This window comes from Scyliorhinus canicula, chromosome 13 (assembly GCF_902713615.1).
Source record: "Scyliorhinus canicula chromosome 13, sScyCan1.1, whole genome shotgun sequence".
Classification (NCBI taxonomy): Eukaryota; Metazoa; Chordata; class Chondrichthyes; order Carcharhiniformes; family Scyliorhinidae; genus Scyliorhinus; species Scyliorhinus canicula.
Window position 1 is genome coordinate 43,781,075 of NC_052158.1, and position 25,062 is coordinate 43,806,136.

Below are 25,062 nucleotides of genomic sequence, written 5' to 3' on the forward strand. Positions count from 1 at the left end.
TTAATTTATTTATTATCACAGCCCTTCTCCCTGATTTCTATACCCACTTTCCCTCTCACAAGTGAACACAGACACAATGTATTCAAGTACGTCCTCCGGCTCCACACACAAATTACAACTGTGGTATTTAATCTTTCCCGAGGATCCTTTTCCCCTTTTTTCCCCTCTTGTTTTATAAATTGAGTACCCAATTACTTTTTTACCCAATTAAGTGGCAATTTAGCATGGCCAATCCACCCACCATGCACACCTTTGGGTTGTGGGGGTGAACCTCAGACAGACAAAGGGATAATGTGCAAACTCCACACAGACAGTAACCTGGGGCCAGGATCAAACCCAGGTCCTCAGCGCTGTATGCAGCAGTGCTAACCACTGCACCATTGTGCCGCTCAAGTATACATTTACCCTTAATATACTTGTCAAACAATTGAGGATTTTCCTTTATTATACCTGCCAGTATATTTTGATTTTTTTTTTTTTGCTCTAATTTCCTTTTCAGTTCCCTCTTTCACATTCTATACTCCAATTTACCGAAATTCCTCCCCTTATCTGAATAAATCAAGCTGGGAAATCAAGTGCTGGAAGCCAAGGAAAATATTTCTTCAGAGTAGCTGATTGTTTATCCTGGGAAATTAGACACACTGCACTCACTCAGACTGCACATCCCACATTCAGCTCTCAGGCACAGCACTGGGCTAAACTATCAAATCCAAGCCCAGGCTTTTGAGAAAGGCCGAGGCCTTCAGGTAAAATCTGTGAAGACAATAAAAGACTTTTCAATAAATGTGTCTCTGCCCCTCCCAGATAATTACACCTCACCTTCTGATATTCAGCAATGACCCATCAACAAAACTCAGCCTGTAAATCAGAAAGGAAATGCTTCCAAGAAACACCCTCAATATCCAACACACAGCCAATCAAACAGCTCAACTCTCTGAGTGACGTCTGTCACAGCCACTCAAAGGCCAGCAATCCCTCCCTGCAGCCAATCACACAGAAGGGGGAAGCCTCCGGCCAGTTCTGCGCAACCGCTTTCCAGACAGACTCTCAACCGCTTAGATCCACATTACGCATACTGCTTATGGCCCGGAGCCTGCGCAGTGAGGAGGGGCATTCTGGAATCAGGGGACAAGCCAGCCCGCAATGTCTGATGGGGGTTGCTGTTCTGCAGCGCGCCTGATGGGAGTTGTAGTTCTGGGAGTCTGCCGTGCGCAGAAGCGGTTGGCGCCCAGCGTTCGGGAGTTGGAATGTGAGGAAGCGCGAGCCCGAGCGGCTGAATCGATTTGAAAAGCAGAGATTGACCCTTGGGAGGAACCAGAGCGATGGCGGTGGGAAGATTCACCATTGCAGCAGATTCTCTGCATACAACTGAAGAGGATAAAGCGCCACAAGTTATAGAAGTCCCACTGACTGGACAACACCGAAGAGTTGCAGGAAGAGGACAGTGTCGTCGGGCATGTCAAAGGCTGCAGAGGTTGCTTCTCTCTCCACAGATGTTTCTTGATCTCAATATTTTCTGCATCTCTGTCACATTTCCAGCATTCACAGTATTTTGCCTCCATTGGATTCCAAGAGCTGGCTGTGTCCACTTAGGAAAGTAGAGACTATGGGCTGATTTAATAGAGCTTTGAAAATAACAATAGTTTATCTTCATTATTTCAAGTGGACAGATTATTTCAATTGGAGAGGTGAGGGAGGAGCAACTGTTATATTTACTGATGTGTTAGGCAGGTTGGTTCGATGTGGACTGAACTCGATGCAAGGAAGCTAGAAACAGATGTCTAACACTGGAGAACATCCAATACTGTTTTATTCAATGATAGAACTGATAAACATATTCAGCTGTGGGTCAACACGATACTGAACTGACTGGAGACCTTGTAGTAGCCTGACCAGACTTACTAGCTACCACATGGTGTTTGCACTTGCTAGCTCGTGGACTCTGACTGTCTCGGTGGTTGGGTCCGGAGACAGCGGAAAACCTAGTGCCCTCTAACTTTATAGTAATAATATCCTGTCTGGTGATTGGCTCCACTGTTGTGTGCTTACTGGTCATCCTGTGTGTCAATCACTGCCTGTCTGCATCTCATTATATACATGAGTGGATATTATGACAGCTCCCCTTTTTTTTGTAGTTAAATAAATACCAAGGTGTATGTGCGTATATGCCTGACTATATACGAAAGGTGTCTGAATAAACGTATATACATAGGAAGGTGCCAATAGTGCAGATACATGGCAAACAAAGCAATATTTACAGAGGTTAAATCGATGAAGTCACAAAATGTACAAAAGTTCAGTCTACAGATTCAGTCTTTGTGGTGGGCGACGAATTCTTGTTGATTGCCGCAGAGGTGGATCAGGAGCCGCCTGCACGTGGAGAGGTGGGATCGCGGTGGTCGCGTTTGCCGGCAGGATTGCTGGTAGATCGGTGGCCTCGTGGTAGGGTACGTCCGGAGGAGGCATTGTAGGCGGCGGGGCACTTGGTCAGGTAGTGGGAGTGGAACTCTTCGCAATGCCCGTCTGCTGCGCCATTGCAGGGAGCCATCAGCCATGCGGACAAGGAAAGATCTTGGGGCCACTTGTTTGATAACAACAGCTAGGCTGACCAGCCGCCCTCAGGCAACTGGACCGAACATGATCAGTTGGGGCCAGTTCGGGTAGATCCGTGGCATGAGCATCGTATGTGGCCTTCCGTTGGGACCGTGACTGCTGCATTTTCTGTAATCATAGAATTTACAGTGCAGAAGGAGGCCATTCGGCCCATCGAGTCTGCACCAGCTCCTGGAAAGAGCACCCTACCCAAGGTTAACACCTCCACCCTATGCCCATAACCCAGTAACCCCACCCAACACTAAGGACAATTTTGGACACTAAGGGCAATTTATCATGTCCAATCCACCTAACTTGCACATCTTTGGACTGTGGGAGGAAACCAGAGCACCCGGAGGAAACCCACGCACACATGGGGAGGATGTGCAGACTCCGCATAGACAGTGACCCAAGCCGGAATCGAACCTGGGACCCTGGAGCTGTGAAGCGATTGTGCTATCCACAATGCTACCGTGCTGCCCCGTAAGACCATGAGGTGGTCAAGGTCTGGAACATGGATGGCTGGAACTGTGGTCCTCAGAGTGCGATTCATGAGCATCTGCTTCTTCAGATGATCAGCCCACCTCTAGTAACAGTACAGCACAGAACAGGCCCTTCGGCCCTCGATGTTGTGCCGAGTAATTATCACCCCTACTTAAACCCACGTAACCAGTATACCCATAACCCAACAATCCCCCCATTAACCTTACACTACGGGCAATTAGCATGCCAATCCACCTAACCCGCACATCTTTGGACTGTGGGAGGAAACCGGAGCACCCGGAGGAAACCCCACGCACACACGGGGAGGACGTGCAGACTCCACACAGACAGTGACCCAGCCGGGAATCGAACCTGGGACCCTGGAGCTGTGAAGCATTGATGCTAACCACCAATGCTACCGTGAGGCCCTCGCACCATTTGTTTTCATTTCATTTTAACTGTCTTTTACCATTTCTTTCTTTCCTGCACCTTTCTCCTCTTTGCTTTCCCCTCCCCCCCACACCTACAGTTCATCCTCTGATGTTAGTTTCCCTGCTGTTTGACCTTTCACATCTTTTGTCCTCTCTGGGTACTGCCATTAGCACTCTTTCCCCTTGGTTTCTGTGGCCATTAGCACCAAGTTTCCCTGCGTTTCTGTGGCTATGACTCATCTTTCATTCTTGCTCCACAGTATAAATATTTCCCACTTTCTCTGTGTTAGCTTTGACAAAGAGTCATCACACTTGAAACGTTAGTTTTTTTCACTCCCTACAGATGCTGCCAGACTTGCTGAGATTTTCCAGCATTGTCCCTTTCATTTCATGAACATCTGCGCTGGAGACAACCCAGTGGACAGTGGGGTTGCCCTGTATGCCAGCATCGCCAGGTTGGAGTCGGAGCCTGAGTCGGCAGCTTTGCACAGCAACTGCTTTCTCGCCTTCCTGTTTGACTGCTGGTAGTGGGGGACTGGAGGTTATGTGACAGAATTGTAGGACTGTGTAAAATCAGACCATTCCTGGCTGTAAAAGCAAGGACCATTGTCGCTCATCACCGTGAGCGGTATCCCATGCCTGGTGAACGTTTCTTTGCAGGCTTTGATTACCGCCTTCGACGTGAGGTTGGACAGTTGCACCACTTCTGGGTAACTGGAGAAGTAGTTGACCAGGAATACGTAGTCACGCCATTGGCGTGGAAAAGGTCGACACCTACTTTGGACCACGGAGAGGTCACTATCTCGTGCTGTTGCAGCGTTTCCTTGGGTTGAGCTGGTTGAAACTTCTGACAGTAGGGCAGTTGAGGACTGTGTTGGCAATGTCCTGGCTATGCCCGGTCAATAGACCGCCTCCCGAGCTCTGCGTCGGCATTTCTCGACCCCAAGGTGACCCTCATGGAGTTGGCCCATAACCATAGCCTGCATACTCTGAGGAATTATGATCCTGTCGAGTTTCAGAAGGATTCCCTCTCCCACCGTCAGGTCGTCTTTTACGTTATAGAACTGGGGACATTGTCCCTTCTGCCAGCCGTTGGTAAGGTGCTGCATCACACGCTGCAGCAGAGGATCCTTTGCTATCTCCTCACAAATTTGGACCACCTGTTCGTCAGAGGCCGGAAGGTTGGTGGCACACAATTGCACTTGTGCTTCTATGTGGTAGATGAAGTCACCTTGTTCACACGGTGTGGTGATGGACCTGGATAGGGCATCTGCAACGATCAGCTCTTTGCCTGGCGTGTAGACCAGTTCGAAGTCGTAGCGGCGTAGTTTAAGAAGAATTTGCTGTAACCGAGGTGTCATGTCATTTAAATCCTTCTGGATTATGTGGACTAGAGGCCTGTGGTCCGTTTCTAACATGAATTTTGGCAGGACATAAACGTAGTCATGAAACTTGACTATTCCTGTCAGGAGACACAGACACTCCTCAATCTGAGAATACTGTTGCTCAGTGGACGTCATGGCCCTGGAGGCATACGTCACTGGAGCCCAGGACGAGAACTGGCTTTCATCAGTTGATCTCTTGGTTTCCTTGGTTGGGTCAAAGAACGCTAGAACTGGGGCTGTGGTGAGCTTTGCCTTCAGCTCACACCATTCCTCTTCATGCGTGGGCAGCCACTGGAATTCCGTCGACTTCTTGACGAGATGGCGGAGGGCCGTGGTGTGGGATGCCATATTGGGAATGAATTTCCGAGGAAGTTGACCATCCCGAGGAAGCGGAGGACCGCCTTCTTGTCCTCCGGGGTCTTCATGGCGTTGATCGCCGAGATCTTGTCGGCATCTGGCCGCACGCCCTGCTGCGAGATGTGGTCACCTAGGAACTTAATATCCGATTGACCAAATGAGCACTTGGCCCTGTTGAGCTGGAGACCATATTCATTAAATCTCTGGAATACCTAGGGCAGCACGGTGGCCTAGTGGTTAGCACAACCGCCTCACGGCGCTGAGGTCCCAGGTTCGAATCCCGGCTCTGGGTCACTGTCCGTGTGGAGTTTGCACATTCTCCCCGTGTCTGCGTGGGTTTCGCCCCCACAACCCAAAAATGTGCAGAGTAGGTGGATTGGCCACTCTAAAATTGCCCCTTAATTGGAAAAAATAATTGGGTAATCTAAATTTTTAAAAAAAATCTCTGGAATACCTTTTTGAGGTGAGCGATGTATTCCTGGGGCGTTGTGGACCAGCTAATTATGTCATCTACGTATACTCGCACCCCTTCGATGCCCTCCATCATCTGCTCCATGATGCGGTGAAATACTTTGCAGGCAGATATGATACCAAAAGGCATCCGGTTGTAGCAGTAGCGACCGAATGGGGTGTTGAACGTGCACAGCTTGCGACTGGACGCATCCAGCGGTATTTGCCAAAAACCCTTGGAGGCGTCCAGCTTAGTAAAGAATTTGGCATGAGCCATGTCACTAGTCTACTCTTCTCGTTTTGGTATCGGATAATGCTCCCGCATGATGTTGCGGTTTAGATCCTTAGGGTCAATGCAAATGCGAAGCACCCCTGATGGCTTCTTTACACAGACCATGGAGCTGACCCAGTCTGTTGGCTCTGTGACCTTCGATATGATGCCCTGGTCTTGGAGGTCCTGTAATTGCTTCTTCAGACGATCCTTGAGGGGTACCAGCACCGGCAAGGTGCATGAATTACAGGGGTGGCGTTCAGCTTGAGCAGGATTTTATATTGGTATGGGAGCGTGTCCATTCCATCGAATACGCTGTGGCACCGCGTGATAATGTCATCTATGTCTGCTTGCAAGTTTCCATCAGGCGAGGCCGTCGCCGGTGATGATGACATGGTGTGGACTCGCTGAACCAGGTTCAGGAGCTTGCAGGCTCGAGCACCGAGCAGGGACGCTCTGTCAGGCCCGACAGATTTCAAACCGCAATGTTGCCTTGATCGCCTTGTTGGATACCCCTAGTTGACACGAGCCACTGGCAGCTATGGCATTGGTATTGTAGTCAAGGAGCTGGCAGGCCGTTGGAAGAATGCTTGGTCTAGCGCGGATGGTGTTGAGGTCGGATTTTGAGATGAGGTTCGCCTATGTGCCGGTGTCTAGTTTAAATCAGATGCGAGCCTTGTTAACTTTGAGGACAGCACACCACTCGTCGTCGGGATCCACACTGAGGATCGAGAGGCGTTGCGCCGTTGTGGTGGAAGGCAGCGCATGTGTAGTTATGATGCCCACCCGATATGAAAACTTGAGGCACTCAGTATCAGGGTCAGTTGGGCTGTTGGGATCGGAATCTGGCATGTCTTGTATTGAGCGGACACTTCTGCGCCGCAGCTGGGATCGCTGGCTGCTGAGCGGTGGAGCAGATCTCCAAAGGGCTGCGTATTGGCCAATCTTGCCACACTGGAGACACCAGCGTCCTATTGCCGGACATTGCCGCTTTAAGTGGGCGGAGCCACAATTCAGACATGTCATGACGCCGGCGTCAGCGTGTTCCGTGCGCCATCGCGCATGCGCAGTGCGGTCGGTCGACGTACGTCATCCATTCGGTCTCGTCGTCCACTCGGTCGTGGCGCGCATGCGCAGCGACCCGGGAAAAGCGTGCAAAACGGCCACTCTCCTTGATGCTCAGGTCCTGCATATGGGCGCTGGCCTGCACCCATTCCGCCTCGTGGGAGGCCAGCTTTGCAATCTCTGCCGCCCTGACGTGGGAGTAACGATTCTTAGCATGCTCATGGGCAACGCACGTCTCGAAAGCGACAGGGAGGGTCAACTGTTTGACTTTCAGGAGCTGCTGCCGAAGGGAGTCGGAGTGGACTCCAAAAACGATCTGATCCTGGATCATGGAATCAGCCGTCGAGTCATAGTTACATGACTGCGCTAGGATGCGGAGATGGGTCAAGAAGGACTGAAAAGGTTCATCCTTACCCTGAAGCCTCTGCTGGAAAACGTACCATTCAAAGCTCTCATTCACCTCAATGTCGCAGTGGCTGTCGAACTTAAGCAGGACTGTTTGAATTTTGTTTTGTCTTCGCCGTCAGCGAACGTAAGGGAGTTGTAGATGTGGATGGCGTGGTCCCCCGCGGTGGAGATAAATAGCGCGATCTTCCTGGGATCCGATGCTGCTTCGAGGTGGGAGGCCTCGATGTACAAGAGGAACTTTTGCTTGAAGATTTTCCAATTGGCGGCGAGGTTGCCAGAGGTGCGGAGCTGCGGAAGAGGCTGGATGTTTTCCATTTCACCGGATGGCTGTTTGCTGGTCAATGCCGATTCACTTGAGGTAGGTCCGTCAAGATCAGTATCACTCTGGTACCATGATGTGACAGGCAGGTTGGTTTGATGTGGACTGCATTCGATGCAGGGAAGCTAGAAACAGATGTCTAACACTGGAGAAGATCCAAAACTGTTTTATTCAACGATAGAACTGATATACATATTCAGTATATGGGTCGACACTAAACTGAACTGACTGGAGACCTTGTAGTAGCCTGACCAGACTTACTAGCTACCGCATGGTGTTTGCACTTGCTAGCTCGTGGACTCTGACTGTCTCGGTGGCTGGGTCCAGAGAGAGTGGGAAACCCAGTCCCCTCTGGCTTTATAGTGGTAGTGTCCTATCTGGTGATTGCCTGCACTGTGTTGTGTGCTTACTGGTCATCCTGTGTGTCAATCACTGCCTGTCTGCATCTCATTATATACGTGAGTGGATATTATGACATTTACAGCCAAAGACAAAATGCTGGAAAAGCTCAGCAGGTCTGGCAGCATCTGTCGGGAGAGAAAAGAGCAAACGTTTTGAGTCCAGATGATCCTTTGTCAAAGTTTATATTTACAAGTTGTGCAAGGACAGAACTACAGATTCATCAATCATTAAAAGTACCAAGGTAGCTTTAGGATATATGAAGAAATCAAATTGAAAAGCAGAGAATTGAAATTGAACTTGTCTGGAACCTTGTTCAGACCACACTTGGAGAGCTGTGCACAGTTCAGATAAATATATTGAAAAAGAACAGAAAGGAACGTGAAGGTGCAAAAACATTGATAAGGATGAAATTGAGAATTGAGAGATTGTAACTATCAGGAAAGACTGAACAGGCTGAAACTCTTTTCCTAGAAAGGAGGCTGAGGCGGAACATCAGAGAAATATTTAAAACAATGAAGTATAGAATGAAGAATTTGGATGTAAATGGGGAGAAGATGTTTCCACTTGTGTGGGAGAGTCCAAAACTAGACTCCAGAAATATAAGACGGTCAATAATAAATCCAATTCTGGACATGGGGGAGGTGCGGGACCAGCGCCCGCTTTGGTGTCTGGACGTGGGGTTGTTGGCTGATGAGGAGGTGCGTAGGAGGGTTCGGGGATGTATCGAGAGGTACCTCGAGGTCAATGATACTGGGGAGGTCCAGGTGGGGATGGTGTGGGAGGCTCTGAAGGCAGTCATTAGGGGGGAGCTGATCTCCATCCGAGCCCATAGGGAGAGGGGGGAGAGGAGGGAGAGACTGGTGGAGGAGCTGTTGAGTGTGGATAGGAGGTACGCGGAGGCCCCGGAGGAGGGATTGCTGGGGGAACGGCGTAGCTTGCAGGCCAAGTTTGATTTATTGACCATCAGAAAGGCGGAGACACAGTGGAGGAAGGCGCAGGGAGCGGTCTACGAGTATGGAGAGAAGGCGAGCAGGATGCTGGCGCACCAGCTGCGTAAGCGGGACGCGGCTAGAGAGATTGGTGGAGTGAAGGATAGATATGGGAATGTGGTGCGGCAGGGGGCAGAGGTCAATGAAGTCTTTAGGGACTTCTATAGGGAACTGTACCGGTCGGAGCCGCCGGCGGTGGGAGGGGGAATGGAGAATTTTTTGGACAGGCTCCGATTTCCAAGGGTGCAGGAGGAGCAGGTGGAGGGACTGGGGCCGCCGATCGAGTTGAAGGAGCTGGTCAGTGGGATTGGTCACATGCAGTCGGGGAAGGCGCCGGGACCAGGTGGGTTCCCGGTTAAATTTTATAAGAAATATGCGCACCTGCTGGGCCCCCTGTTGGTCAGGACCTTTAACGAGGCATGGGAGGGGGGTGTTCTGCCCACAACGATGTCTCGGGCGCTGATTTCCCTGATCCTGAAGCGTGATAAGGACCCCTTTCAGTGCGGTTCATACAGGCCGATTTCACTGCTGAATGTAGACGACAAGTTGCTGGCGAAGATCTTGGCCACTAGAATAGAGGACTGGGTGCCGGGGGTGGTACATGAAGATCAGACGGGTTTTGTGAAGGGGAGGCAGCTGAACACTAATGTGCGAAGGCTGCTAAATGTGATAATGATGCCGGCAGCAGAAGGAGAGGCGGAGATTGTGGTGGCATTGGATGCGGAGAAGGCCTTTGACAGGGTTGAGTGGGTGTACTTGTGGGAGGTGTTGGAGCGGTTCGGGTTTGGGGTGGGGTTTATTAAATGGGTGAGGTTGCTGTACGAGGCCCCGATGGCGAGTGTAGCAACAAATGGGAGGAGGTCCGAGTACTTCAGGCTCCACCGTGGGACGAGGCACGGGTGCCCCCTGTCCCCCTTGCTTTTTGCGCTGGCAATTGAGCCTCTTGCCGTGGCTCTCAGGGAGTCGAGGAGGTGGAGGGGTTTGGTGCAAGGTGGGGAAGAGCACGGAGTGTCGCTGTATGCGGACGACTTGCTGTTGTATGTAGCAGACCTGGTGGGGGGAATGCCGGAGGTGATGGACTTTCTTGCTGAGTTCGGGAGTTTCTCGGGATATAAATTGAACCTGGGCAAGAGTGACCTGTTTGTCGTACACCCGGGAGATCAGGAGGAGGGGATTGGTAGGCTCCTGCTAAAGAGGGCAGTGAGGAGTTTTAGGTACCAGGGGTTCAGGTGGCTAGGAGCTGGGGGACTCTGCACAAGATCAATTTTACTAGGTTGGTGGAGTAGATGGAGGAGGAATTTAAAAGGTGGGACATGCTGCCGTTGTCGTTGGCGGGTAGAGTACAGTTCGTTAAAATGACGGTGCTCCCGAGGTTTTTGTTTTTCTTTCAGTGCCTCCCCATTTTCGTTCCGAGGGCCTTTTTTAGGAGGGTGAACAGCAGCATTCTGGGATTTGTTTGGGCGCACGGGACTCTGAGGGTAAGGAGGGTCTTTTTGTAGTGGGGCAGGGATAGAGGGGGGCTAGCGCTGCCCAACCTCTCTGGGTACTATTGGGCAGCTAACGTCTCGATGGTACATAAGTGGGTAATGGATGGGGTGGGGGCAGCATGGAAACGGATGGAGGTGGCGTCCTGTGGAGGCATGAGCCTGAAGGCACTGGTAACGGCGCCGCTGCCGCTCCCTCCAACGAGGTACACTACGAGCCCAGTGGTGGCGGCTACCCTCAAAATTTGGGGGCAGTGGAGGCGACATAGGGGTGAAGTGGGGGGCTCGGTGGAGGCCCCGCTGTGGGGTAACCACCGGTTTGTCCCAGGGAACATGGATGGCGGGTTCCTGGGGTGGCACAGGGCGGGTATTAGGAAGTTGGGAGACCTGTTTATTGACGGGAGGTTCGCGAGCCTTGGTGAACTGGAGGAGACGTTTGAGCTCCCCCCGGGGAATATGTTCAGGTACCTTCAGGTCAAGGCGTTTGCTAGGCGACAGGTGGAGGGGTTCCCTTTGCTGCCCCCACGGTGGGTAAGGGATAGGGTGCTTTCGGGGGTGTGGTTCGGGGATGGGAAGGTGTCTGACATCTACCAGGTAATGCAGAAGGTGGGGGAGGCGTCGGTAGAGGAGCTGAAGGCTAAGTGGGAGGTGGAGCTGGGGGAGCAGATTGAGGAGGGGACATGGGCGGATGCCCTGGAGAGGGTGAACTCCTCCTCTTCATGTGCGAGGCTTAGTCTCATCGAGTTCAAGGTGCTGCACCGGGCCCACATGCCCGGATCTAGGATGAGTAGGTTCTTTGGGGGCGAAGACAGATGCGTCAGGTGTTCGGGAAGTCCAGCGAACCATGCCCATATGTTCTGGGCATGCCTGGCACTGGAGGAGTTCTGGAAGGGGATGGCGGGGCGGTGTCGAGGGTGGTGGGATCCAGGGTCAAGCCAGGCTGGGGACTCGCGATATTTGGGGTTGGGTTGGAGCCGGGAGTGCAGGAGGCGAAAGAGGCCGATGTCTTGGCCTTTGCATCCCTAGTAGCCTGGCGGAGGATCTTGCTGCAGTGGAAAGATGCGAGACCTCTGAGTGTGGAGACCTGCATTAATGACATGGCGGGATTCATTAAGTTGGAGAGGGTCAAGTTCGCCCTGAGGGGGTCGGTACAAGGGTTCTTTAGGAGGTGGCAGCCTTTCCTCGACTTTCTGGCTCAACGATAAGGTACTAGGTCAGCAGCAGCAGCAACCAGGGGGGGGGGGGGGGGGGGGGGGGGGGGAAGGGGGGTTTTAGGGGGATAGTGTTTAAGTTAATTTGCTTTTGTTCATTTATTTTGTTGTTTATTGGGGGTGGGGGGGTTTGTTATATCCGTTGTTACGGGTGCCAGGGGGGTGTTTATTATTGTTATTGTTATGATTGTTTTGTTGATATATATTTTTCAAAAAATTCCAATAAAAATTATTTAAAAAAAAAAAATCCAATGACGAATGATGTGGAGATGCCGGCGTTGGACTGGGTGAGCACAGTAAGAAGTCTTACAACACCAGGTTAAAGTCCAACAGGTTTGTTTCAAACACAAGCTTTTGGAGCACTGCTCCTTCCTCAGGTGAATGGAGAAGTAGGTTCCAGAAACATTTATATAGACAAAGTCAGAGATGCCAGACAATGCTTGGAATGCAAGCATTTGCGGGTAATCAAATCATTACAGATCCAGAGATAGGGGGTTAAAGAGGTGTGAATTGTCTCAAGCCAGGACAGTTGGTAGGATTTTGCAAGTCCAGGCCAGATGGTGGGGGGTGAATGTAATGCAACATTAATCCAAGATCCTAGTTGAGGCCACACTCATGCATGCGGAACTTAGCTATAAGTTTTTGCTCAGCAATTCTGCATTGTCGTGTGTCCTGAAGACCGCCTTGGAGGCTGACTGCCCTTGACTGCTGAAGTGTTCCCCGACTGGAAGGGAACATTCCTGCCTGGTGATTGTCGCACGATGCCTGTTCATTCGTTGTCGCAGTGTCTGCATGGTCTCGCCGATGTTCCATGCTTCAGGACATCCTTTCCTGCAGCGTATGAGGTAGACTACATTGGTCGAGTCGCACAAGTATGTGCCGCATACCTGGTGGGTGATGTTTCCACGTGTAACGGTGGTATCCATGTCGATGATCTGGCATGTCTTGCAGAGATTGCCCTGGCAGGGTTGTGTGGTGTCGTGGTCGCTGTTCTGAAGGCTGGGTAATTTGCTGCAAACAATGGTTTGTTTGAGGTTGCGCGGTTGTTTGAAGGCAAGTAGTGGGGGTGTGGGGATAAGCACCGGTAGAAAGCAGATGGGCCGAAAGGTCTGTTTCTGTGCTTTAAAAACTAGAATCAAATCAAAAATGTGGAACTATTCAGCAGATCAGGAAGCTCCTGTGGAGAGAAACAGATAGACTGGATATTGCTGCCTAAAATCAACTCACCTCTGGCTGGTCAGTCAAATTTTCTCCACTGTCCTCAACTTTTCCTGCTCCTCCCCAAGACAAATTTTTAATCCCAAAGTCAGAGTCACTCAGACTTGCTCCCCAAGACTGGCGCCATCTACTCTGTCACTCTCTTCTCAGTCCCTCACTCCCATGCGTCGTCTACTGTGACCCTGTCTCTACTGTGCCCTCCCAACTCTGTCCCTCTCTTATCTGTACCCGTCTATCTACTGATGTTGTCAGTTTGAAAGCCTCCGAGGATGAAGAATGCTGTTCCCACACTAGAAATCTCTGTCAAACGTTTACCAATGGCATTGAGACAGCAGCTGCAATGGATTTTCACAGTAACTTCATTGCAGTGTTAATGTAAGCCTAATTGTCACACTAATAAAGATTATTATTATGAAGTGAGGTTTCATTCAGATGGGACAATGACAAGTTTAAATCCCCACCTGATCTGCTGCTCAAAGTCACCTCCGTTTCCCCGGTCAGTTTCACAACCTTCAGGAAACTCCTGTTACTGCAGAAATATTTGGATTGTCTGTGAGAGACGTCAATCAGAGAGCCCACCCACTCCGCCCATTCTCTCCTCTTCCTCTACCACAGCTGCTTCACTTCCTGTAGGGACTCAAAACCAAGTCAGGAGATGGTGAGTGAAGGAGCACAATTTACAATCATTACATTGCACAATATCCACACTAATGTTCAGGCAGTCTGACTATCCTGTGGGCAATCAGCTGTGGAAATACCCCTTATGCTGTGTGAGAAGATCCAGCTCACAGACCTGTTTACTCGGTGCTTTGTGCTGAGCTGTTTGATTGGCTGTGTGTTGGATATTGAGGGTGTTTATTGGGAACATTTCCCTTCTGATTTACAGGCTGTTTTGTTGATGGGTCATTGCTGAATATCAGAAGTGAGGTGTAATTATCTGGGAGGGGCAGAGAAACATTTATTGAAATGTCTTTTAATGTCTTCTTTAAAGATTTTACCTGAAAGCCTCGGCCTTTCCCAGAAGCCTGGGTTTGGATTTGCTAGTTTAGCCCAGTGCTGTGTCTGAGAGTTGAATTTGGGTGTGCAGTGTGAATCTGTGCAGTGCATCTAATTTTCCAAGATAAATCAGTACCCTTCAATCAGCTATGCTGAAGAAATAGTTTCCTCAGCTTCCAGGACTTCCTGCCCAGTGTGTTTTCATAGCATTTACAGTGCAGAAGGAGGCCATTCAGCCCATCGAGTCTGCACCGGCTCTTGGGAAAGAGCACCCTACCCAAGCCCACACATCCACCCTATCCCCATAACCCAGTAACCCCACTCAACACTAAGGGCAATTTTGGACACTAAGGGCAATTTAGCATGGCCAATCCACCAAACCTGCACATCTATGGACTGTGGGAGGAAACCGGAGGAAACCCACGTACACACGGGGAGAACGTGCAGACTCCGCACAGACAGTGACCCAAGCCGGGAATCGAAGCTGGGACCCTGGAGTTGTGAAGCAATTGTGCTAACTACTATGCTACCGTGCTGCCCAAATAATTTTGGAAAACAATGGGATAAATTTCAAAATCTCCATTGAATTAACATTTCTCCTCTGTGTTTTTAGATTAAACACAAAGGACCCGAGCTCACAGTGAATTGATAGCCGTTTTGCACTCTGCCCGACTGTCTTTTCCATTGTCCTCCTGCTGTCTGGGAAGTAGGGGTGTGGGTGGGGGAAAGAAAGTAGCCATATTGTCTGCTGCTGGTCACTAATCAGTGTCCCTGCTGGAAGCAGAGGGTGTGTGACAGTCAAGAAAGGAAAAAGAAAGGACTTTTAGCTGATCCCCCACAGAGGGGGATAACAGACTGACATAGCAGACTGGCACTCACAGTGGACATAGCAGGCTGGCACTCACAGTGGAACAGTCTCTAACTGAAGAGTCAGCCCCTTCAGCAAATGAGGAGAGGGAGTTAGAGGAAATCATATTTCCTTTTCCTGTTTTACAGAATGATTGCACCGTACTACACCAGAGAATACAGAGAGGATAGACACCGCAGATAGATCCTGATTATCTACCAAGGAACAACTGCACAACTGTGGGAAGACATCCAGTCCCTTCACAGTATTGCTCAACACTGAGAAGCTTGGCAGTGAAACCATCATCTGGAAATTGGTTGGATAAGAGGAGCTTTGACAACAGATCTGAAACTGGTCAATGGTATTAAACCTTCCATCAGAACCAACCTTTCCGAAGGTTCGGCTCTGGATGATCGGTCAGGGTGAGACTGGGAAGAAGTGTGAGTGGGCTCCAAGTGTTGTCAAACTCATGAACCACTGACTCGTTCCTGTAGGTGAGAGGCTTTTCAAGTATGAGGATGAGTGCACAGATTCAGAAGATCTAAGGACCATCTGTTAAAACTACTGTTGCCACAAGGGCAGCCACATGGAACTGAAACAATTCAGGTGTGATGTTTGTGATGAAGATTTTGTGACGTCTACGATTCTCCTGAGGCACCAGATGATTCACACAGGGGATAAACCATTCAAGTGTGATGTATGTGACAAATCATTCTCACGTCCATCCAACCTCTACATACACCAACGCATTCACACAGGGGAGAAACCATTCACATGCGAAGTGTGTGATAAATCATTCTCGCAGTCATCGAGTCTCCGCAGTCACCAACGCACTCACACAGGGGAGAAACCATTCACATGTGAGGTGTGTGACATATCATTCTCACTGTCATCGAACCTCCGTAAACACCAACGCACTCACACGGGGGAGAAACCATTCACATGCGAGGTGTGTGACAAATCATTCTCACGGTCATCGAACCTCCGGCAACACCGACGCATTCACACGGAGAAACCGTTCCCATGCAAGGTATGTGATAAATTATTCTTGGACTCATTGGCTTCTTGCGTACACCAACATATTCATATGTACAGTATGTGACAAATCACTCCCTGAGTCATCCTCCCTATGCACACAGCAGCACATCACACCGGAAACAAACCATTGACATGTATACATAGAAACATAAATAGAAAATAAAAGCAGGAGGAGGCCATTCAGCCCTTCGTGCTGCTCAACCATTCATTATGATCATGGCTGATCATCAAGTTCAATACCCTGATCTCCCCCTCCCCCCAGCCATGTGCCTTGATCATTGTCAGACCAATCAGCTCTCTGCACACGCTGGTAAGAAATCATTCATGTTGACGTGAGCGACAAATTCTCACGGTCATCAGACCTCCGCAGACACTAGCATACTCACACTGAGGATCACCTTCCCTTACGCTGAGATTTGTCTGTGTTGTTTACCCCCCAGTGCTCACACAGGGGAGCTGTTCTTCCAAAGCACTGTCTGTCTCAGCAGTGTCTGTCTCCAAAAACTCCCACATCAGTCCAATCATTTCAAGAAGGTCAATTTAACCTTTTGACCAGATCTCCGAACATCATCAAAAGAAGACATCAGTGTGTGTAGAAGTTTCTGCACCAGTTTCACCTCAAATGGACAAGATTGCTCTGACTTTGTCTCTCTAAGCAGAAGACCCCCTGGGTGCAGGCTGAAAGCTGTCTCCAGAACTCAGAAAATATGTCCCAAGACAGCACAGCAAAGTCTGGACTATGATTCATTTTCTATTTTAATTACTTCCTTTAGGTAAAGCTGACCCAAAGCGCCCAGGAGCGTTCATTGACTGGAGGGCGGGTTCCGTACATCAAGGAGCTGACGGAACAGGAGGAGTTCACGAGGAAGCTGTTTGATCTCTCCAACTCCACGATAGCCAATGGTGGATCAGATATGGGGATGAGCAAAGGTGATGTCAGCAGCGGAGTGTTTAAACCATCAGGAGGAGAGTTAGTTTATATGACAAAAGATGATAATTGTGATTTTCTTCCTCTGACAGATACACGAGTGTCCATGGACACATCAAATGGTGATGGAGGAGAGTTGGCAGCAGCGACCGAGATTCCTGAAAGGGCTGATGAGGAAGGGACTGTGGTGAATACCTCACAGCGACGTGGCATGGCAGCTGCAGTGGAGGAGGGAGAGAAGTGTCAGGAGGGTAAGATGTCTGATTTGGAGGGTAGTGTTGGTGGGTTAAAATTAAATATGGTTTGTGTGAAGGAGGAGGCCTGTGATGACCTGGCTACTGTGGTGGAAGGAGGGCGCTCAGAACCTTCTGGAGGTGAGGAACCTATGGCTCTGGGAGCAGAAGCTCCACTGTCTTCACAAGCACGTGGACAACATCAGGCCCATGCTGCTGATGAAGAAAATGAAGATAATCTGAAGCACCATGAGCACTTACATCAGGAACAGGTTCAAAGTACAGAGAGTTGTCAGGTCACTTCTAACTTGCTTCAGGAAACTTTGACTGAAATTAAGGTGGAGGTTAGACAGAATCTGCAAAGAAACAATGATATTCTTCAACAACATCTACAAAGAAACAATGAGATTCTTCAGCATCATCTACAAAGAAACAATGAGATTCTTCAACATCTACAAAGAAACAATGAGATTCTTCAGCAGCTCTTTGTTAGCTTCTGCAATGAAACTTTGAATGAAATTAGGCAGATCCTATCTCAGATTGTAGTGCCTGCACCTTCTGGCCAACAGCAGCCCAGTGCCGAGACATCTACTGCTGGACATGCCTCTGACACAGGAGAGGTCACGTCATGGGTCAGGGGAGACGTGGAAGATATTAGGCTGCCTCCCTCCAACACTGCCTCCTCAACACCATTATCTCTCCCCCCCAAGGGATAATTTTCTGTCTGGATATTTGCATGATGGAGAGCCTCTCCATCATCATGACAATGATGGACAAAGCCCGAATCCATGAGTCCTATTCCCCTGATCACAGCACCTCCCATTTTCATGGGATCAGGAATGGGCCGGGCCGAGATTTACACATTTCACAGAGGCAGCTGCCCATAGGAATGACCTGTGTGGGAGGTCTCTAAAAACCAAAGTGCACAAATTAGGTCTTAACTCCATTGATTTTTTTGGATAGATAGAGGAAAGATACTCCAAGATGTAAGCTATCCATTGAGATTGGTAAAAATATGTATGAATGTGTATGGAAAGTGCATAAACTCATTGCAATTGAGAGCTCAGGGAGCTGTCAAAGGGCAGCACGGTAGTGCAGTGGTTAGCAGTGCTGCGTCACGATGCTGAGGACCCGGGTTTGATCCTGTCCTGTGTCACTCGTGTGGAGTTTATACAGTTAAGACACTTGAAACTCCTGCTTTAACACTGAAGAAAATTTCTGGAGTGTTAAAAATGATTGCCTTCCACTGTGTCCATTGACATACAACTTAGTGATTGACTGGATTGATGTTGCATGAAAGATTTCACAACCATCCATTATCACAGGAGGGTACCTGTTATTTCACCGTTTGTTTGACAGAATCAAGTGGTTATGAACACTTTGTGGTGGGACTACTTGTAGTGGGACTATGAATTTCAGTACTTTTACACGGGATTATGGAATTTAATGAAGGGTTTGTTGTTGTAAGGCATAATGTAATTGAGGAAATGTAAATATAGTAATTGTTTTTTTTCATGAATCAATGTTGTTTAAAATAAAAATAAAGCCTGTAATAGACACTCAAACTTGATTGTTTTTTAACCTGAGCATGGGCCCTGAGGTTTGCCCATTGGGAATACAGTTTGAGTTGTTATGTTGGTGTAAGGACAATGGGTAGTGGCATGGGTTGATTTGAATTCTTACCGAGTTTGCATAGGGATTATAAAGGGCCATGTGGACTGGGTGGGAGGCAGATATTGGGGGCGGGGTCTGAAGCCTTGGAGGGGTGGCTCGGGCATCGGTTGGCGTGCATGGGATGTGGGGAATGTGTGAGGGGTGACAACTGCTTTATGTTTTCAAACTTTAATACAGTGCCGGTTCTCAAAGACAGGACTTCTACCCAACCCACTGCCTCATCCAGCTTCCATCGCACTCATTCCAGAAGTCAGCCAGTTCAACTCCTCCACCTGGAATTAATATCCCAACGTTCAGACCCTTTACTCCAGGTTGGGTTTTCTCCAGTCAAACAGCTCAGCACAAAGCATGGAGTAAACAGGTCTCTGAGCTGGATCTTCTCAGACAGCAAAAGGGGCATTTCCGCACCTGATTGCCCACAGGATAGTCAGACTGCCTGAACATTAGTGTGCATATTATGGGATATAATAGAAGAATCGTAATCCATCACGCACTGAATATTCATTCCTGAACGAGTGTGGATATTACAGGATGCCATCTCTTTAAACAAAAAACTGCTCCTTCCCTGGTAAACGTTTGACAGAGATTTCTGGTGTGGGAATAGCATTCTTCATCCTCGGAGGCTTTCAAACTGACATCAGTGTGGGATGTGTATCCTCGGATGTGATTGACAGCAGATCAGAAGAGGAAGACCCACAGCATCCAAGGCAGCGATGACATGCATTGGTGGGGTCAGTACAAGCATAGGAGCGATGTACACATGGGTGCAGTAGAAAGGGGAAGAGGACAAGGAACCAGTGCTTTTCCATTGACTGGGATTGTGAAGTAGGCGCTCACTGATATCTGACAACCCTTTCCAGGTGTCACCGCTAAGGATGTTCAGCTCCAATTTTGGAGGTCTCATCATTCATCTCATCTGGTTTCTCTACGAGGAGTGTCCCGTTCCATTTATGTTTTCTGGGACGTTCCGGTCCACTCCCCTCTCCTGGCATTTTGGGTGTCCCAGTCCAGGCCTTGTTTGAGAGTGATATTGTTCAGCGTACAGTACACCTAGGATGATTGTGATCATTCTCTCTCTTTGCGAATACTGTTAGCCAGTACCTGAAACAGTTCTTCAACATTCCACTAGCTTCTCTCTGTGAGTTGCCTCAAGTCACAAGCATCAATAAACAACACCTCCTCAGCAACCCAGACACAAAGACAACACCGACACCTGCAGCTCAAACTAGTTAGCACTTTAAATCAAATCCAACTTTCAGGCTGCCAGTTTACAGGGGGAAAGCATTCTGTACAGCCTTGGGTCTTCACCCCTTAGAAATTGAACCTAGTATAACAGAAATATAAGTGTTGACAGCCGTAATTTAGGACTCTTGTCTCTGAGTAAGAAAGTTGTGGGTTCAAGTCACGCATTGCAACACTGTTACACTTCAGAATTCTTGACATTGCCTGTCAAGAGTTTTCAGATGTCCTGTGTTTATGAATGTTGACATTAAAATGCAAATCTTTCTTTCTTTTTTTTTTCTTTTCTTTGAACATCTGGTGATTTATTTAAAATAGATCTGGGTTACATGGTTAAATGAGCATAATAGAATGCCATAAAAAGTTAATACATCCTCATAGAAGAAATGGTGGTTCAACTTGTCTTCCTGCAAGATCACTTTTTATTCTGAGAATCCAGTAAATCTTTAGCTTCATTGATTTTAGATGCAAGGTACGGCGATCCACCTTTGTCTGGGTGGTTAAGCACCATGATCCTCCTGTGCGCTTCTCGGACCTTAATCTTATTAGCTGTGGGACTCACTCCCAAGACAAGAGCTGCCTCTCTCTTGGTCATTTTAGCCTCAAATCCACCCCTGTAGTATCCACTGAAAGCCGACTTGGGCAGGTTTTGAATGGTTTGTTTCAAAGCTGGCTCCATATGCTTCATAGCTTGAACAACATTGCGGCCTGCAAATGCTGCAGCAGCAACTGTCAGACCGACTGCTATCATAGTGCTCGCCATTTCTCTTAAACCGAAAGGCAGGTTACCTTTAACATATATATATATATGTAATTACATTCCAGCATTGACATTCTTTCCGCCTCCCTCTCGGTATTCTCGATGAGGACTGCCCAAATCTTTCTTTCTTAGGGAAACATTCTGCTTCCTGTGAACTGGAAATTCCAAACACACTGATGAAGAAAATACACCAGCCACAGTGACCAATATATTGTGTACAGGCCTCTTACTGTAGGCTCCTGGGTGTTTCAAAGAATAGGAACACACAATGCTGACAAAACGGTTAGTTAGGTTTCAGCTTTAAAAAGTAAATTTATTGTGAGTTATAAATCTATACAGAGAGGGCGGCACGTGGCACAGTGATTAGCACTGCGATTACGACGCTGAAGACCCGGGTTCAAATCCCGGCCCTGGGTCACTGTCCGTGTGGAGTTTGCATATTCTCCCCGTGTCTGCGTGTGTTTCACCCCCACAACCCAAAGATGTGCTGATTAGGTGGATTGGCCACGCTAAATTGCCCCTTAATTGGAAAAAGAAATAATTGGGTACTCAATTTATTTTTTATACATTTTTTTTTAAATCTACAGAAGATTGATAAAAAAAGCAGACAAACAACAACACAATATTCAGTTTACACAAAACTTTAAATCAACCAAAATGACAAAACATTTGAAAATGAATCAAGTTATTTCCCAAAACATGAAATGAATTTTGGAAGAATGTACGGTAAACATAATCACGGTTATTACATCGCGGTATGATGGGCTGAGGGAACTCAGGTCTATAGAGACCCCACAATCCCGCACCATACTCAGCATAGTATTCCTCCCAGACAGGAGAGTACAAACATTAGCCATGGTATTAGTTAAACACCTGTCACCTGAAAAGGATCGGTCTATAATTCACATTACCCAGTAAAGCAGATTCTAGAGGTTTAACTATGTGGCAAGAAAGAGCACTTTAAATGGTAAATTCAGAAAGTTCATTAACTATTAAAAGGTAACAAGTCAGAAAAAAAAGCAAAGTATCATGATCCGAATGTTAGTGTAATTAACAGCAAGGTGAGAACCTTATTTCAGGACATTAAATCCATTGGTTTTCAGTTAATTAAGCAAGTTGTCTTAATTTTAAGACAATGCTTTCTCTCAAGCTATATCTCTTATTTTGGGTTAGCCTGAGTGTCCCCCAATCGTTGGTTGACATAGCTGTCTGCCATTTACAGTTGAGACATGTTGAACAGGAGCCGATTCATTCTCTCCAGACAAGGTTAACAAGTCATGTTATCGTTTTATTTGTGGGTCTGAGAAGCGACATCTTATGATTCCCACAGTATTTTAAAAATATGTATTAATAATCAAGCATTTATTATATTTATAATTACAAAAGATATGAACTTTGTGTTCCGGATTACATGTCCAACCTTTCTATCACATCTATTAATGTATTACTTATTTGTTATTTGCCTCATAATTAAGGCTGTCTACTTAACTAACCTGGCTGATTTCCAATAATGGAGGCTTAGTTTTTATTAACATGGTTCATTTAGCACAAAGTACACAAGAACATATTAATTCAAACTACAAAATGATAGTCACACTAAAACTAGTGATTTTCAAACTACCAACAGATGTTACACTGGAATGGTTTGTCTCCTGTGCGAATACGTTGATGTAAGCGAAGGTTTGATAAATCCAAGAATGACTTGTCACAGAGGTCACTGGTTTTTCGCATGGTCTATCTCCAAAACTTCCCTTCCTTGAGCTGTCTGCAGTTCCAGTGGATAGACTGACCAACAATCGCCATTACAAACCCAGTGATACCCACAGCTACCTCAACGGTAGCTCCTCACACCAAGCTTCCTGTAAATACTCCATCCTATTTTCCCAGTTTCTCCATCTCCGCCGCATTTGTTCCAGTGATGCCACCTTTGAAAACCCCTCTGGTTGAATCATCTCCCATACATCTGCCCTCACCCCTTCCCCTTCCTCCCTGAACCATGTCATGGTCCCCCTTGTCTTCACTTTTCACCCACCAGCTTCCACATTCAAAGGATCATCCTCTGCTCGAACATCTCACTACGAAACACATCTTCCCTTCACCATCCTGCAGGGACGGCACCCTGGTCCACTCCTTCATCACTCCCAACCCTGCATCCTCTTCCCACGATACCTTCCCATGCAGTCGCAGAAGGTGCAACACCTGCCCCTATATCTCCTCCTCACTGTCCAAGGGCCCAAATACTCCTTTCAGGTGAGCCAACATTTTACTTTCATCTCCTCCGATTTGGTTGACTGTATTTGCTGCTCCCAATGCAGTCTCCTCTACATTGGGGAGACTAAACACACACTAGATGACCACTTTGCAGACTTTGGCACTTTGTTCCATAACCTTCTATTCTGCCCCAGCTCCTCCGCCCTTTCCCGCTGTATAATTCATTACATCTCTATCGCTCCTCAGTTCTGTAGAAGAGTAATCGGGACTCGAAACGTTAAATCCATTTCTCTCTCTACAGATGCTACACGACCTGCTGAGTTTACCCATAATTTTCTACTTTTATTATGAATGCTTACTCTGCTGTGTGAATGTGGTGACGTATGCAGAGTTTCGATGACAGTGGGAATGATTTGTTGCATTTGAATGGTTCAGCAAACCCCATCTCGTACAGACAGTGTCCTAATGGATAAGGTGCTGGGCTCCTAAACCAGGGATTGTGGGTTCCAGTCCCATCTGTGGTGGAGTAAAATTTGGTCCAGAAACAAATGTCAAAGCTCCTTCTCAAGACATTGTCACATTCTGTGACAGTCAGGGAACTTTCTGTTTAACTTTTCAACCAATATGGGCAGTTAATGTTCAGCCCTCTTTTCACTCTGTCACTGACTTTCCACTGACACAAACTAATGCAATGTTTCTCCCGAGCTGTGAACCATCCGAACACGCAGGGAACTACGTCAACCATGCTTTCCAGGCCAATCCTGTCCCTTTAACTCCTGTCTTCAGTTTGCCCAACACCCCAAACGCAGTCACTACTTTGAAATGACAACTGATAATAGGTAAAATTAGATTGAGAGATTTATGTTAGGAAGGGGATTGCGGAATTTGAAAAAATGTGGAGGTAATTTACAAATCAGACATAATCTAACCAAATGGTGGGCTGGAGGGACTGAATGGCCTCCTGTTCCGATGTTCCTACGTTTATAAAGGATATTTTACTCCACGATATTTGGCCAGATGATAAAAACTTTTCAAACACGTAGGTTTTAAGGAGTGTCTTAAAGGAGGACGGAGAGGTTTCCGGAGGGAATTCCTGAATTTATCACCTCTTCGCTGAAGGATGAAGGGTAGGCGGAGAGATTTACAGAGAGAATTCCTGAACCTATCACCTCTGTAGCTGAAGGATGGGGGAGAGGTGGAGAGGTTTCTGGAGAGAATACTCGAACTTAACACCTCTGCAGCTGAAGTCACGGCCACCAATGGTGCAGCGATTAAAATCGGGGATTCTGAAGAGTTTGGAATTAGGGGAATGCAGATAACAGAGTTGTGGGGCTGGAGGAGATTCCAGAGATTGGGAGAGACAAGGCCATGGAGGGATTTGGAGAAAAGGATGAGAATTTTGTCATTGGCTCTCAGTCAATCAAGAACTCAATGTAGAGGGGTAAAAGGTAAATGTGACAGAGGCAGCAAAGATTGGCTGGCCTCATGTTTATGGGGGATAGAATGTGGGATCCAGTGAGGAGTGGTTTGAACTGACAAGCCTAGAGATAAGGAAGGTGTGGTTGAGAATTTTAGCAGCAAATGAATGGAGGTAGAGCACAATTCTGGAATGTAAAGCAGAGCATAGGCAGTCTTAGTGGATTTGTAGTTGGAAACTCTACTGGGGTCAAATATAACATCAATAACAATTCTGCTCAGTGTTTCAGTGAATAGGGACATGCCATGCTGACTCAGGTAGTTGGGTTCAAGGTATTTATTGTGAATTATAAAACTATATACAAGATTGATAAAACAGCAGAAAAACCACGCTGCACTGAAAGGATTCTGAGTTTAAACAAGAACTTCGATACAGATTGATGTCTTCTTTTGGTGATGTTTGGAAATTTGGTCAAAGGTTAAGTTGACCTTCTTGAAATAAGTGGACTGATGGTGGGAGAGGTTGGAGACAGACACTGCTGAGTCAGACAGTGCTTTGGAAGGACAGCTCACCTGTGTGAGCACTGGAGGGTAAACAACACAGACAACTCTCAGTGAAAGGGAAGCAGGTGAGCCAGCTCCAAATCCATGTGGT

The 25,062-nt window shown here is 47.7% G+C and overlaps 2 protein-coding genes across 4 annotated transcripts; one reads left to right on the forward strand and one right to left on the reverse strand.

Annotated features, from left to right (window-relative positions):
* The first annotated feature begins 1,208 nt into the window (after positions 1 to 1,208).
* On the forward strand, positions 1,209 to 20,294 carry LOC119976217 (zinc finger protein 528-like). Of its 3 annotated transcripts, XM_038816538.1 has the most exons (5): positions 13,680 to 13,723; positions 15,058 to 15,938; positions 16,720 to 16,876; positions 16,967 to 17,125; positions 18,959 to 20,294. In XM_038816538.1, exons 2-5 carry the CDS (start codon positions 15,495 to 15,497, stop codon positions 19,219 to 19,221), a joined length of 1,023 nt encoding a protein of 340 aa, XP_038672466.1. In that variant the 5' UTR covers positions 13,680 to 13,723; positions 15,058 to 15,494; the 3' UTR covers positions 19,222 to 20,294. The 3 variants fall into 3 exon arrangements, with proteins under 3 accessions (XP_038672464.1, XP_038672466.1, XP_038672463.1); XM_038816536.1 differs by lacking the exon at positions 13,680 to 13,723 and adding an exon at positions 1,209 to 1,474 and having other exon boundaries at positions 16,967 to 20,292; XM_038816535.1 differs by having other exon boundaries at positions 16,967 to 20,292.
* A 48-nt stretch (positions 20,295 to 20,342) lies between these two features.
* On the reverse strand, positions 20,343 to 20,841 carry LOC119976222 (mitochondrial import inner membrane translocase subunit TIM14-like). The gene has a single exon (XM_038816550.1). The coding sequence runs from the start codon at positions 20,781 to 20,783 to the stop codon at positions 20,436 to 20,438; it is 348 nt and encodes a 115-aa protein (XP_038672478.1). The 5' UTR covers positions 20,784 to 20,841; the 3' UTR covers positions 20,343 to 20,435.
* Between the last annotated feature and the right edge of the window lie 4,221 nt (positions 20,842 to 25,062).